Below are 13,013 nucleotides of genomic sequence, written 5' to 3' on the forward strand. Positions count from 1 at the left end.
CCACCGTAGCCTACCTTGCCACCTGGGCCGCCTTGTCGTCATCCGAGCTCAGCTCCGCGCCCGCGGCGGCTTCTGCAGGGGAAGCGGCCTGCTCCTCCTTCTTACTGTCCTGCTTGCATTTCTTCCTCCTTCGCTTTTTCTTTTTCACAGAACTGGGGGTGAAAACTGTCTCTGTTTCCAGAATGTGGGAGACGTCTGAACTCTGAGATGGTCTTTCACTTCCACCTGGTTTCACCAAAGGGGGGTCAATATCTGTAAAGAACTGATGTTCAGTAGGGATTGGTGAGGTGGCGAGGTAGGCAGGAAGTCCTTCCTTAAAGAGAACACGGAGAAAGAAAAGTTGTCTGTGATGAACGGTACAGTGCATCAAAACCACCACCATTTTTGGTGGATCCAACTTTCACAGTGGTAGAAAGAATACCTACCTAGTTCCCGAAGGTAAGAATGTCACACTGAGCTCAGGCACTGCCCACCCTACCTAGATAGGCCTCCACCCCCCTGCAGGGCTTAGCGTCAGCTCATGTGGGTCCACGTCGCTGAACACTGTGGAGGAATCGACGTGCCGAGTCAGCACGGAGCACGTGGACGCTCAGCCAAAGCACAGCCAATGCACTTGCCGTAGGGGTGGATGAGCTGGACGTCCGTCAGTACGAGCACGGTTCGAGGAACACGGTGTTGTGGTACATCCACACTAGGGACTACCGTGCAGCTAGTAAAAGGACAAAGTTCCACCCAGAACTTCTGACTTGGCAAGGGTGTTGATGACATACAGTTAAATGACGACAGTGAGAGAAACAAAAGGTCAGTAACTGGAAGTCAGGTGGGTTCGGGTCATGTTTATCCCCCTTTAAACTGTGAGCCCCTGGAGAGAGGGACTTTTCTTCATACCATGTAGCAGAGAGTAGTAATTCCAGGGTTGCTGAATGAATTAAATTTTTTAATTTTTAAAGAAAAGCACATTATGCTAAAGAAAATCTGGTCAATTTGGTCATACATGGAACAGGGAAAAAAAGGCTGGAAAGCTGACACTCTCCAGGTTGACCCTGCTAAGCGTAGTTTTAAACGGAATCATGAGAACTGACGTGAGAAGCAGGCAGCAGACTCTCAGGAACCCAGTCCTCTCACTGACTGCATCTGCTGATTTATTCGGAGCCTAATCAGTGTGACAGGTTACGTCAAGAATGTTTTCTTCTTACGGTAACTCGGTTACTGTTTCATTCTGCCTTTTGCCTCTGTCTCTGATGAGGAAAATTTTTCTCTAGGCCAAGTAAATGCAAATGACGTAATATAAAAACAAATAATTAAGATACTAGGAAGAATACTGGTCTGGTAGGTTCCCCTTCATAAACACTGTTTCTTTGCTGCTGTTTACAAAACAGTACTGACGCGGCTGGCTTCCAGGCTAAAGTAAAAACTGGTAAACAATCTCATTCTGCTATTGTTTATCTTTTCTTTGTGAATTTATAACATCATACTGGCAGTTCATCTTCAAAACCAAAAAAGTGCTCCGTGCCCTTAACAACTTGAAGCTTATTGTTTTTGCTATCTGAGATTTTATTCTTTATGATGAAAGATTAACGATGCCTTCTAAGAAGTTTTTTTTTTTTTTTTTTTTACTTTTTAAAAAAAAATTTGTTTTATTTATTTAGTTTTGGCTGCGTTGGGTCTTTGTTGCCGCGCGGGCTTTCTCTAGTTGTGGTGAGCAGGGGCTACTCTTCGTTGCGGTGCGCGGGCTTCTCATTGCAGTGGCTTCTCTTGTCGTGGAGCACGGGCTCTAGGCACGCGGGCTTCAGTAGTTGCGGCACGCAGGCTCAGTAGTTGTGGCTCGCGGGCTCTAGAGCGCAGGCTCGGTAGTTGTGGCGCACGGGCTTAGTTGCTCCACGGCACGTGGGATCTTCCCTGACCAGGGATCGAACCCGTGTCCCCTGCATTGGCAGGCGGATTCTCAACCACTGCGCCCCCAGGGAAGTCCCCTTGTAAGAAGTTTTAAAAAGATTCACTTTAAATCAATCAAGAACAGCTCAGGAACATTCACATCAGTGGATACGTGAGGGGAATGGGGCAACTCGTGCTCTCTTGCTGAAAGAGGCCAAACGTGCAATAATCATTCATAAAGGGCAGAGGCCAATTAATTTAAATCTCTTGAGACTGTAATAAACTAATGCACCTGACTCTTCGAGGTTTGGGATGTAATGTCCCCAACGAAAACGTCAAAACATGTTTCCCAAATTTAAAGGTCACACGTGTACACACACAGACACGGCCTGAAGAGATACGCCGTGATTATTCATGTGGAACTGAGTGTATTCAGGCCAAGGTGTAAACTGTACAGACACCACCTAATAAAGTCACTGGAAGCTCCCAAGAGGGGTAAATGCCAAGGCCTTCAGCACACCCTGCAGCCCGGAACTCGTGCGGGGAAACTTCCTGCCCCTCTAGCTCCTTTCTGACAGCCAAGTTCTTCAACCTAAAACTAAAGCTTGTCTAACCAGCAACAATCGTCCCCACAACTCACCATGAAAACTAAACGTTCTGTTCTGGGATGTGCACCGTGGGCCTGAACACAACGTGTGAAGTGGATGTGACCCACCAGAACTTACATATTCCTCTTCGGTCTCCTCCACAAAGAAAGCCTCCCCATTGTCACCCAATTTCATGTGAAGATCCACTGCATCGCCATTGATTTCTATGTCAATCTAAGAGGAGAAACAAAGTGTGACCTGGCATTAAGCGTCTGTCATTCAAGCTCAACTAAGCCTAGATTCTGGGCTCTCAGGCCAAACTTAGTACTGAGGCTCCCAGAGTGACGGCCCCAGAGAGACCCCACCTCCTGCCCCAAGTCCCACCCTTACACCACCAGACTGAAAGAAAACGTTTCATCACCTACTTTCATAACAAATTTAAAAAATATATTTAATTTCTCAAATGTCATAAAATGGGGGAAATGTCATCGTCAACACACACTTGAGCCCATTTGGAGGTTACGGCACAGCCAGGCCTCACTGTGCGAGGCCCAGATCAGCACAAATCTCAGTTACCATAGTATGTTGACTGCGTAACTGCAGGAGAAGCACAAACGTGTGCTTCTTCCAGCAGCTCTTCCACCCACAGGTCACCACAGCCGTCCTGCGGTGTCCGCAGGGGGTTGGCTCCAGGACCCTCCTCAGATACTCAAATCCACTCATGCCCAAGTCCCTTACATATAAAAGGGTGTATGTAGCATTTGCATATAACCTCCACACATCCTCCTGTGTACTTTAAATCATCTCTAGATTACTTATAATACCTAATACAACATAAATGCTATGTAAATACTTGCCAGCGTGCAGCAAATTCAAGTTTTGCTTTGGGAATTTCCTGGAAAAAATTTTTTCCAAATGTTTTTGATCCGAGGTTGGGTGAATCCTTGGATGCAGAACCCATGGATACAGAAGAGCGACGGCACGTAAATAACAGATGCCCATCATGATCAGTAACTCATCACGTCACTTTTCCGAAGTCTATCGGTGACTAGTCCCAGCACATCTGTTACTCAGCTCAGGCACAGGCGGCAAAGCATGTGGTTGTGTTGCCTCCTGGTCTCCCAGTGATAAAGCCAGTTGACATTTTATAAAATGGATAATTCAAAGAGGCAACTGGCCAAGATCAAAGAGCAGTAAAGAAACAAACAGTACTAGTGCTGGAAGTAAAATCAAACTGAACGTCAGCAGTTATAGAAGAAAGAGCCGACCTTGCGAACAGGAGACTCAGGATGAGCTGCCAGAGGAACCTGGAGGTGAGTTTATCCCAGAAAGGAGGAACATGGCTGAGACGAAAGGATGAAGACCCAGAGGAAGGGACACAGGCAGAAACCTGCAGGTTGAAGCAACTCCCAGAGATGCTTCATGACATGGGAATTTCAAAGGATGAAAAGCTAGAAGCTGATGTAGACTTAGAAAGGAGTAGGACAATTTACCAAGACAAAGAAAAGATGCTTGTTCCATAGCGTGTTACATCAAGAAGGTAAGCCCTGTTCAAACTACTCCTGACGAGTTTTTTACAAAGAAATTTAGTTCTCATTGTTTCTAATGTTTTAAATTGCAGTGCACCAAACACTATTCTACTATTTTTTCATTTTCTTATATATTTATAACTGATAGTAGGAGTTTTTAAAAGTTTTTGACCAAAGCTTACAGAGGTCGTGGAAGAATCCTAATTTCCCTCATTGACTAAGCTTCCTTTTGCGGGGTTTCAGCTTGCCCATTTTTATGGTCTGTACTACTATGCAAAGTGAGGAATGTTTGTTTTTATATACACACACACACACACACACACATATATATACATATATATATACACACACATATATCAGGTACTACCATATCACTTAAAAATAATGTAATTACTTATCTGTAAGCTGTGAATAAATACTTTTAAATATTTTACAAAAATAAGTACCAACTTTCAAAACTCTTATGGATAACTTGTAAACTCTGGTTTTAGACTGTTCAGGGGATATAAAGATGAACACACAAAGGCATAATATAGACAGAAGTAGAACAGTCCATAACCTCAGTGTCCTTAGCTCTGCATGGCCCTCGTGGTGGGAACAACTGTAGGGTCTGCTGGGTGTGTCCCAAGGAGGACCAACGACCGCTTCTGACCAGAGACTGAGCCCTGGTTCACGTCCAGTCATGGAAGGCAGCTCCATCTTCCCAGGAGCCAAGGAATGATGGGATAAGTAACACCATATTAAAAAATATTAGTTGACATATGTTGTCAGTGCTTGTTTTAAAAATTCTACATATGAATAACATAACCACATTGAAGGGAAGAAGAAGAAAACTAAGTAACTTTGAAAAACAGTATGTTGACTACAGAATTCTAAGTCTGAAGACAAAAAGAACTATAAACAAATATTGTACTGTAGTTAGTAATTTTTTTTTAATCACAGACATGGGTCAGCAATTCTGAAACTACTTTATGTGTATTCTAGTACTGAACAAATATGTAAATATACTGTGGATAATGAGAAGCATGTTTCTCACCGTCAGAGAAAGAAGCTACAAATATGGAGATGAGGAAGAACCCTGTGGCGATCGGCTGGAGAGGGAGGAATCACTGTGAACTCCCGATTTTCACAGACGGACGTAGATGCAGGTGTGGGCACGTGTATGTGTATACATGCATGGACTTTCTAGCTCTGCTGGCTGAGAGGGCCTACAAGCAATTATACCTCAGACTAACGAGCACACCCAGTGACCACGTCTTTGTTTCCAGATACTATTCTCCAGTAACAGGAACCAAGGCTCCTTGGAGAAATAAAAATAATCCTGGGGCCGAGGCAGGGAAAGTAGAGTCTCCCGGAATATCTTATGGTGCCAGAGAGTAAGGAAGTGCTCAAAAAATGATGGGAGCGTTTCGAAAGGACTCAACTTGAAGGAGCGTCCAACAGCCAAATCTGGGACAATCTTAGCAACTACAGAAATAATGACTATAACCCACAGGGTAAAATTAATATCCATGAGTCCATACTGATCTAATTAAATAACTGAATAATTAAGTAAATAAGAGAAGAAAAGCTCTTCGACAAAGTACAATTTCAATTAATAAATGGAGCAGGAAGAATGGAAATAGAAAGTCACCATTTGGGAAACACCACAGCAATAGCCGCCGCAAAGTCCACCGTGTAAGCTAAAATTCATGGTGGAAGCACGACAAGAAACAGGGTATGCGCACAGTCTCAAAGCTTCTTCCCACAAGTAAACTCACAGCCAAGAAACCTCGCAGACACCATTCAGCAAGTGATCAGAGTTAACATCACCAGTAAGGAGACAGCAGCAGGGCGGGGCTCCTCAGCCGAGGCACCAGGAAGGGCACACCCCCGCGCGGTGTCATTCTCACCAAAAGGAGAAAACACCAGACAAACTCACACTGAGGGACAATCTACACTGTAACTGTTCTGTACTCTTCAGAAGTCAAGGTCAAATGGAAAGACCTTGACAGAAGTCAAGGTCATATGTTAGAGAACACAGGGTGAAAGCAATACGGGATCCCGAAACAGAAGACAGTAGTGGAAAAACTGGTGAAATTGTAATAAGGTCTTTTGCTAATAGTTTATACTGATGTTAATTTCCTGGTTCTGATAATTGTAACTACGGTCTCGTGAAACGTGAACATTAGGGGAAGAGGTTGGGTGAATGATATATGGAAACTTTTAAAACTGCATTTGCAACTTGTCTGTACATCTAAAATTAATATAAGCTAAAAAACATGTGAAAATCATAAAAAACAAAGACTGAGGAACTGTCACGGAGTGGAGGAGACTAAGAAGACAGGACAACGAAACACTCCGTATCTTGATGGTGGTGATGGTTTCATGGGTGCACACATATGTTTAAACTTACCAAATATATCCTTTGAATATGTGCAGTTTATTGTGTGTTAATTATAAAATAAAGCTGTAAAAAAAAAAGGATAACACTATAAAAGGAAATCAGAAAAACAGGCAACTAAGAATTGAATACAAAATAAGTTTAAAATCCTATATTAAAAAATCCCTATGTAATTTCAGAAATGTTAATAAAATGATTATTTTACACAAAACTCATTTTTCTTCTACTTTTTAAAAGAAAGGGCTGCATGAAGCAGTTTCCATAGGACAAACACTAACCCTAACTCATTTCCCAGCCAGCCTTCTTAGTGCTTTCTATTACTGGGAACATTTACTGCTAAAAAAGTTGCATATGGCATGAACTCTTAACTCTTCTAAAACAAAGTACTGCAACAAATTCCCGGGCTAAAGAAAAATACGCTTTCAGATAAGTGTTTAAGTTTTTTTTTCATAATAAACTAGTTGAAGTCACATAAGCATCTCGCGTCATCTAAGGTTTCTAAAGCAGCTGTAATAACAGCAGCTTCTTCCACAATCATAGGAAGAATGTTTCTAACTGAAAAAGTTATGTGAGAACAGAAAAAGTAATGAAAAAAAATTTTTTTCTGGACTATACGCAAGAAGATAGGGAAAAACTAAATTCACTCCATAATGCCAGATTTCAAGTTTCTCAGGATGACTTAATTAAATTTATTCAACTAGAAGTTAGACATATAAAATAATTTAAATAACCATGTTCGTTGATTTGCTGTTGTATAAAATTTTAAAGTTAAACTAAACAGTACAAATGAAATATTTAAAGTTATTTTATCTTAATAAAAAATAACAGATTCAAACTAATATTGTCCTTCAAAATTTTCACCTTTGCAGGTTACCCATTTATCTAATGTAGCTGGGAAAACGGAATGACGCTTCTTTAGGATGCAAATTCAAAGTCTGTTTTAAAACTATTTTAGAAAAGTTAACCCTTTGGTTTATATTTATAGCCCGTATTTTTAGGGATCAAATACGACATTTCTTAATACGACTACTTTAGTCTCTTGATTTGACTCTAAATGGAGTTTGGTTCTCTCCAAAAATTAAACCTAACATCAAATTGTGCCGATATGGAGCATACTTAAAGGAATATGTATGCCATGAGTTCTTTAGGTCACAAAGGAAAAATACTAAAAATATTTTGAGATGGCACCAAGTTGGAATAAATGCTTCCCGAGGTGACTATTGTAAAGAGGACACTCATTTTGATGTTACTACGTCTAGTAAACTGGTTTCTAAAACACTCATTTCCATGTAGTCATACTTCCTACACTGTGCCTTAGTTTTGCTCAACATATGTGACAGATGTTGAAACATAACTGATTTTGAGAAATGCTGGCTGTAGCAGACACTTGTCTTGGCAGGCCATCCTTTGGATAAGAATGTCTCTGGTCTCCTTTGGGGATCTAGTCTCCTCTATTCCAGACCATCTACTTCCGGGGCAGCTGCAGAGAGTGGCAGTGGGGCTACTCCCCAAGCCAGGCCAGTCAGTATATTCCACCCCCACCTACAGTGACTAGTTCCTGAGACACGTGACCCCAGGCTGACAGGGCGGCTAACACTGGTCCTTCTGCAGGCAGGAGACGCTGTCTTCCCTCTGGGGATGCTGAGTCAATGGAAGTCAGCCTGAAGATACTGGCAGCCATCTTGCATAAAACAGACAGACACAAAAGGAAGCAGAGCTGAGAGGTGAGGGGAGACAGTTCTGACAACACCTTCAGAGGCTCTAAGTAAAGCCCTGACTCATTCAAATACTCGTGTACTTTACTTACACAAGCCAATTTAATTCCTTTTTTGCCTAAGCTAGTGTGAGGTGGATTTTTGTCATCCACAATGGAAACTGTCCTAATACACTGGGTTATTTAACTTTGATAAGTAATTAAATCATCAGTTGTGTTAAATCAACAAAATTAATATTTAAAAATATCAAGTGCAGGTTTACCTTCTGGAATTCAGCTCCTGAGTTATGAAATATACAGGGAGTATTGCGTTCTATCAAACAAGAACACAGCAATGGCAGTGGGAAAATTATTATATTGCATCTTTCTAACCAGAGGTTTTAAGGTGGTTATGATTTCAAGTCCACTTCATAGGTGTCCCCATATTTGAAAACTGGGTTCTTAATTTAAAATCAATGGACAGCTTTCCCTAATCCAGAATTACCTAAAATAACACAAGTAGTTCATCCAAATTGCCAGAGTGTCTCAGGGCAGACATGGTTTTGGTTTTACTGTCACAGGAATGCTATGCTTTGGTTCAAATAGCCAAATTTCCTCCCAAATATATACTTTGGGTTTCTGGGCTACCCAGGAAAAGAACGGGAAAGAACTTTTCTCTTTTCCTGGGTCTCATGGATAGACTTCTACTAAAAGTTAAGGATTTGACAAGATATTGAGCACAATGATTTGTGTAGCCTCATACAGAAACTGTCTACTTTCTTAATTAGAAGCATACAGCATGCAGAAAGAGAGCTCTTATCTGCCCAGTCCCATTTACAGATGCACAAATGCTTATATACATCAGCCCGCGGGTTCCAGTTTGAAGGCCAGAAGACTTATCCAATCTGCTAATCAAAAACGCAGATCATAGATGGGAAAGGGGCGGGGGGGTGGTGGTGGTGGGAAAGGCTTGTAAGCCATTTTACCAATAGATCCTGGCACAATTAATGGGAAATTTCAGTGCATAAACAGTTTGTTGCTGATGCTTCCAAAGCAGATACAGTCTGAAAATACTACAGGTTAGTGTTACCAGAAGAAAAAAAAAATTCTGGAGAAGCTAAACTGTGGCTAAACACTGTTTTGCAATGGAAAGTTTCCAAATCACTCAGTACATCACCACTGCTTTTGGTTTCCAAAGAGTGACTCTGAACAGAGGCCGGACCACACAAGCCCTGCCACCCTGAAACATGGCTCTCCAGCCACTTTCAAAATAACATAAGTTCAATTAAAATAGAGGGAAATTTCTATTTTAAAGAATAAGATCAGGAACTTCCCTGGCGGCCCGGTGGTTAAGAATCCGCCTGCCAATGCAGGGGACACAGGTTCGAGCCCTGGTCTGGGAAGATCCCACATGCCGTGGAGCAACTAAGCCCGTGCGCCACAACTACTGAGCCTGCGCGCTACAACTACTGAAGCCCGCGCACCTAGAGCCTGTGCTCTGCAACAAGAGAAGCCACCGCAATGAGAAGCCTGTGCACTGCAATGAAGAATAGCCCCCGCTCGCTGCAACTAGAGAAAGCGCGCGCACAGCAACGAAGAACCAACGCAGCCAAAAAAAAAAAAAAAAAAAAGAATAGGATCAGCTATGTTATTAGCCGAAATCTAAAAACAGATGTTTTCAACTTAGGACAATGGTCCTCTAACACATACTTCTGTGCTACAAAATGGTGTGGATTCTTTCATTGCGCTTGAAAATCCTGACAAAATCTCCTTATGCTGTTTAAGTAGATACTGTGGGACAGGAGTACAAAGAAAAACACTACTATGTACCTGCGAAGTTTACTGTTAGCTCAGCTTTTTCTAACATGATTGATGTCAGACCAGATATACTAACAGACTTTCCAAGTGCTCCATAACCTGAAGGAAAGAGGATGTAAAAAAAAAAGAAAAAGGAAAACCAACACAAATACCTTCTTTCTGAAAGAATCTTCCCTAAGATAAAAGCCTGTGGATTTTCATTTCAGTCAGATTTGGGAAAAAGTCCTGGTATTTACAATAAACTTTAGATTACAAGTAAGATTTTACAGCTTTGTCAAAATAAATGCACAAACTTGGCATTAATGTATTTCATTTAAACAAACGTACTCTTGAGCGTGCCCATCTATTCCATTCACAACTGGTCTGAAGGCATTACATTAAATATTTTAAAGTGCTGTAAAAGGTAAAGGAACTTTTTCTAAATACACCTGATTTCCCCATTTATAATTCTAGTTTCTGTTTTGATTTTCTGAGTTGCAACACATAGGATTATTAAGATGATGTTCACCTCTTTTTCCCCCTAGACTTCCGGTAGTAGGGCTTTTTGAATTTAGAAGCAACTTCAAAAACAGTACAGAAGACAGACTTCCCATACCGCTGTTTTCAAAAGCATATAGGTTTTCGAAACAGAAACACACACACAGGTCCCGAGAGCTCACAGGAACGATTACTCTGCCCTCCGGCCTCTCATCCTCCTGGAGGACAGGACGCGCCCGCACTCACCACTTTCTCTTTGGAGCGCAGGACGCCCAGCTTCCCGAAGCGCACGTGGAAGGGCGAGCACTGGTAGGAGCCGTCCTGCTGCCGCACCACCACGACGTCGATGCAGCCGGACAGCGTGGCCTGGTTAATGCCCTTGTAGAGTTCCTTCACAGTGACAATCACCTGCCCGGCCAGCTGCCCCACGTAATTCATGGTTTGAGACTATAACAGACAAGAAAAAAAGCAGATGAGATGTCAACGCTGAGTTCGTGGGTCTAATGACAGTGACAGAGAAAAAACCGCAGGGCCTAAAACTACATGGCTCGTACGTACCCCAGACTATGATTAGCCCTGCAGACGCTGAGCCCCTGCATCTCAGGCTAATGTGGCCACTACACACTTCCACGCGTGGGCAGCCCCACACTGTCCGTCCGCCTTGCTGCTGACAGGCAGCCCAGCCGGGCATGCAGAAGTCCCCTTTCCCTTTCCAGCATCGCGGATCAAGCCTGCTGCCACTGGGCGTTCCCCCCAAAGTTCAGAACCCACAGAGATCCCCAAAGAGCCCCGACTGCCACACGGCCCTCCTGCCCAAGACAACTTGGGACCTGGGGAAAGTGCATCCACTCCGACCAAGCAGCTAAGCAGAGAAGTGACTGAAAATCACCCCCAAGAGGAACCTGAAATCACACTGTTCCAGTTGGAAGGTAAGTGAGAGATGGGTTTTCTACGGAATTAATCGACTATGGTTCAGAGACACGCTAGATTAAACAAACAAACTGGTGAGCTAGGCTGGGTCTAACCAATTTATAACAGTACTTTGAGGGAAAATCCCGTCAGTGCTTCAACACAACTCACTAGAACATATATTCATGTCCCACAAAGTTCAAAGCACAGAAAAGGGTTTTAATCTTGGACCTATTCAAATCAGGATCGCCAGACTGTAAAGGGTCCTCCAGAAAGGGTCAGAAAGGCGGCAAGGGTACCTGACCGGGGTGCAGGGCCACCACACGCTTCATCTGGCCATAGGATGGGGGGCTGGGCCCCCAACTCTTCATTTGTTAGGAAAAAACAGCCACACTTTAGTCCTAAGGCTGTCAGATTTTATTCCCAGTTATCCATACGACCGCAGTGCACTCATTAGACACTGGCTCTCCTGGCAGAGTGTTAAAGCACAACTGAGCAAAACTCATTCTCCTGAGGACAGGAGGGATGCAGACGGAACCAGAGGCCCTCCACAGCTCTGCTCATCTGGAAGCCGACTTCCACCCAACCAGAGACCCGACAGCCTATTCTGCAGGGTATTCACCATAAGCACAGCTGTCTCTCTAAACCCAGATCAAAAGCCTTTCAGCTGCCTGGAGTTCAAAGTTACATGCTCAGAAAAGTCCCGAGAGCACATTCTATGTTGTCAGGTAAGTCCAAAGCTGAGCTAGAAGAACGCCATCCACGGGACAACCAGGGGCCTGCCAGCACCCCTGCTGCAGAAAAACCCACCGCTCTCCACAGGAGAGCCAGCACCCACGGGCAGTGCCCGGATTTCCTGCTCCTGTACACAGTAATCAAGGCCCATCAGTTTAATGCCATGGAGCAGAGCCACAATAACTTTATCCCGGAAAACGTTTTGAATATTTTAAAGCTAATGCTATCAAGGCTCCAAAATGCACCTACAGAAGAAGCTGGCTTTGAGGATGTAAACCAGCTGCAAAACTTACCAATAAACAGCAGAATACAGCGGCGGGCGTCCTTTATGAGGTAAATTCTAAAACAGTTACAAGTTGGTATGATTTCAGGTCTACAATAATTGATTTGAACTCTAGACTAAGGCCAAATTAAGCACGTATCAAGCGCTCAATAATGATTTCTTAAATATTCATGGAATGAATGGTCAAAAGAACCATCAACAAAAGAGAATAAAAAAGAAACATGTGCGGTAGTGTTTTATCAGAATATTCGTATTACATCTCATATTCTAAAAATTAATCTTGTATTGTGATAATTGTGGATTCACATACATGTAGTTGTAACTAATAATACGAAGAGATCCCATGTATACTTTGCCCAGTTTCCCCCAATGGTAACATCTGGCAAAATTCTAGTGCAGTATCACAATTGGGTATCAACACTGATTCAGTTAAGATTCAGAACATTTCCATCGTCACAAAGATCTGTCCTATTGGCCTTTTACAGTCACACACACCTACTTGCCTTCTGTCTGCCCTCCCCCCTTAATCCCTGGCAACCACTAATCTGTTCATTTCTGAGATTTTTGCCATTTTTAAGGAAGTTATATAAATGGAAGCACACAGTATCTAACCTTTTGGAACTGCCTTTTCCCACTCATATTTCTATGGAGATTCATCCAGGTTGGTGCATGTATCAACAGTTTGTTCCCCTTTATTGATGCCTAGTATTTCATGGTGTGGATA

At 42.8% G+C, this 13,013-nt stretch overlaps 1 protein-coding gene across 3 annotated transcripts in view; it reads right to left on the bottom strand.

Moving 5' to 3' along the window:
* Positions 1–13,013, bottom strand: part of LPIN2 (lipin 2) — an 83,021-nt gene that overhangs the window by 27,821 nt on the left and 42,187 nt on the right. For all 3 annotated transcript variants that reach the window (XM_061170350.1, XM_061170348.1, XM_061170349.1), the window contains exons 2-4: positions 10,609–10,809; positions 2,601–2,696; positions 15–313 (exon numbers count right to left, since the gene is read on the bottom strand). In XM_061170350.1, the coding sequence (XP_061026333.1) occupies positions 15–313; positions 2,601–2,696; positions 10,609–10,800 (587 nt within the window). In that variant the 5' untranslated portion in view covers positions 10,801–10,809. The remainder of the gene's footprint in view (positions 1–14; positions 314–2,600; positions 2,697–10,608; positions 10,810–13,013) is intronic.

This window comes from Eubalaena glacialis, chromosome 15 (assembly GCF_028564815.1).
Source record: "Eubalaena glacialis isolate mEubGla1 chromosome 15, mEubGla1.1.hap2.+ XY, whole genome shotgun sequence".
Classification (NCBI taxonomy): domain Eukaryota; kingdom Metazoa; phylum Chordata; class Mammalia; order Artiodactyla; family Balaenidae; genus Eubalaena; species Eubalaena glacialis.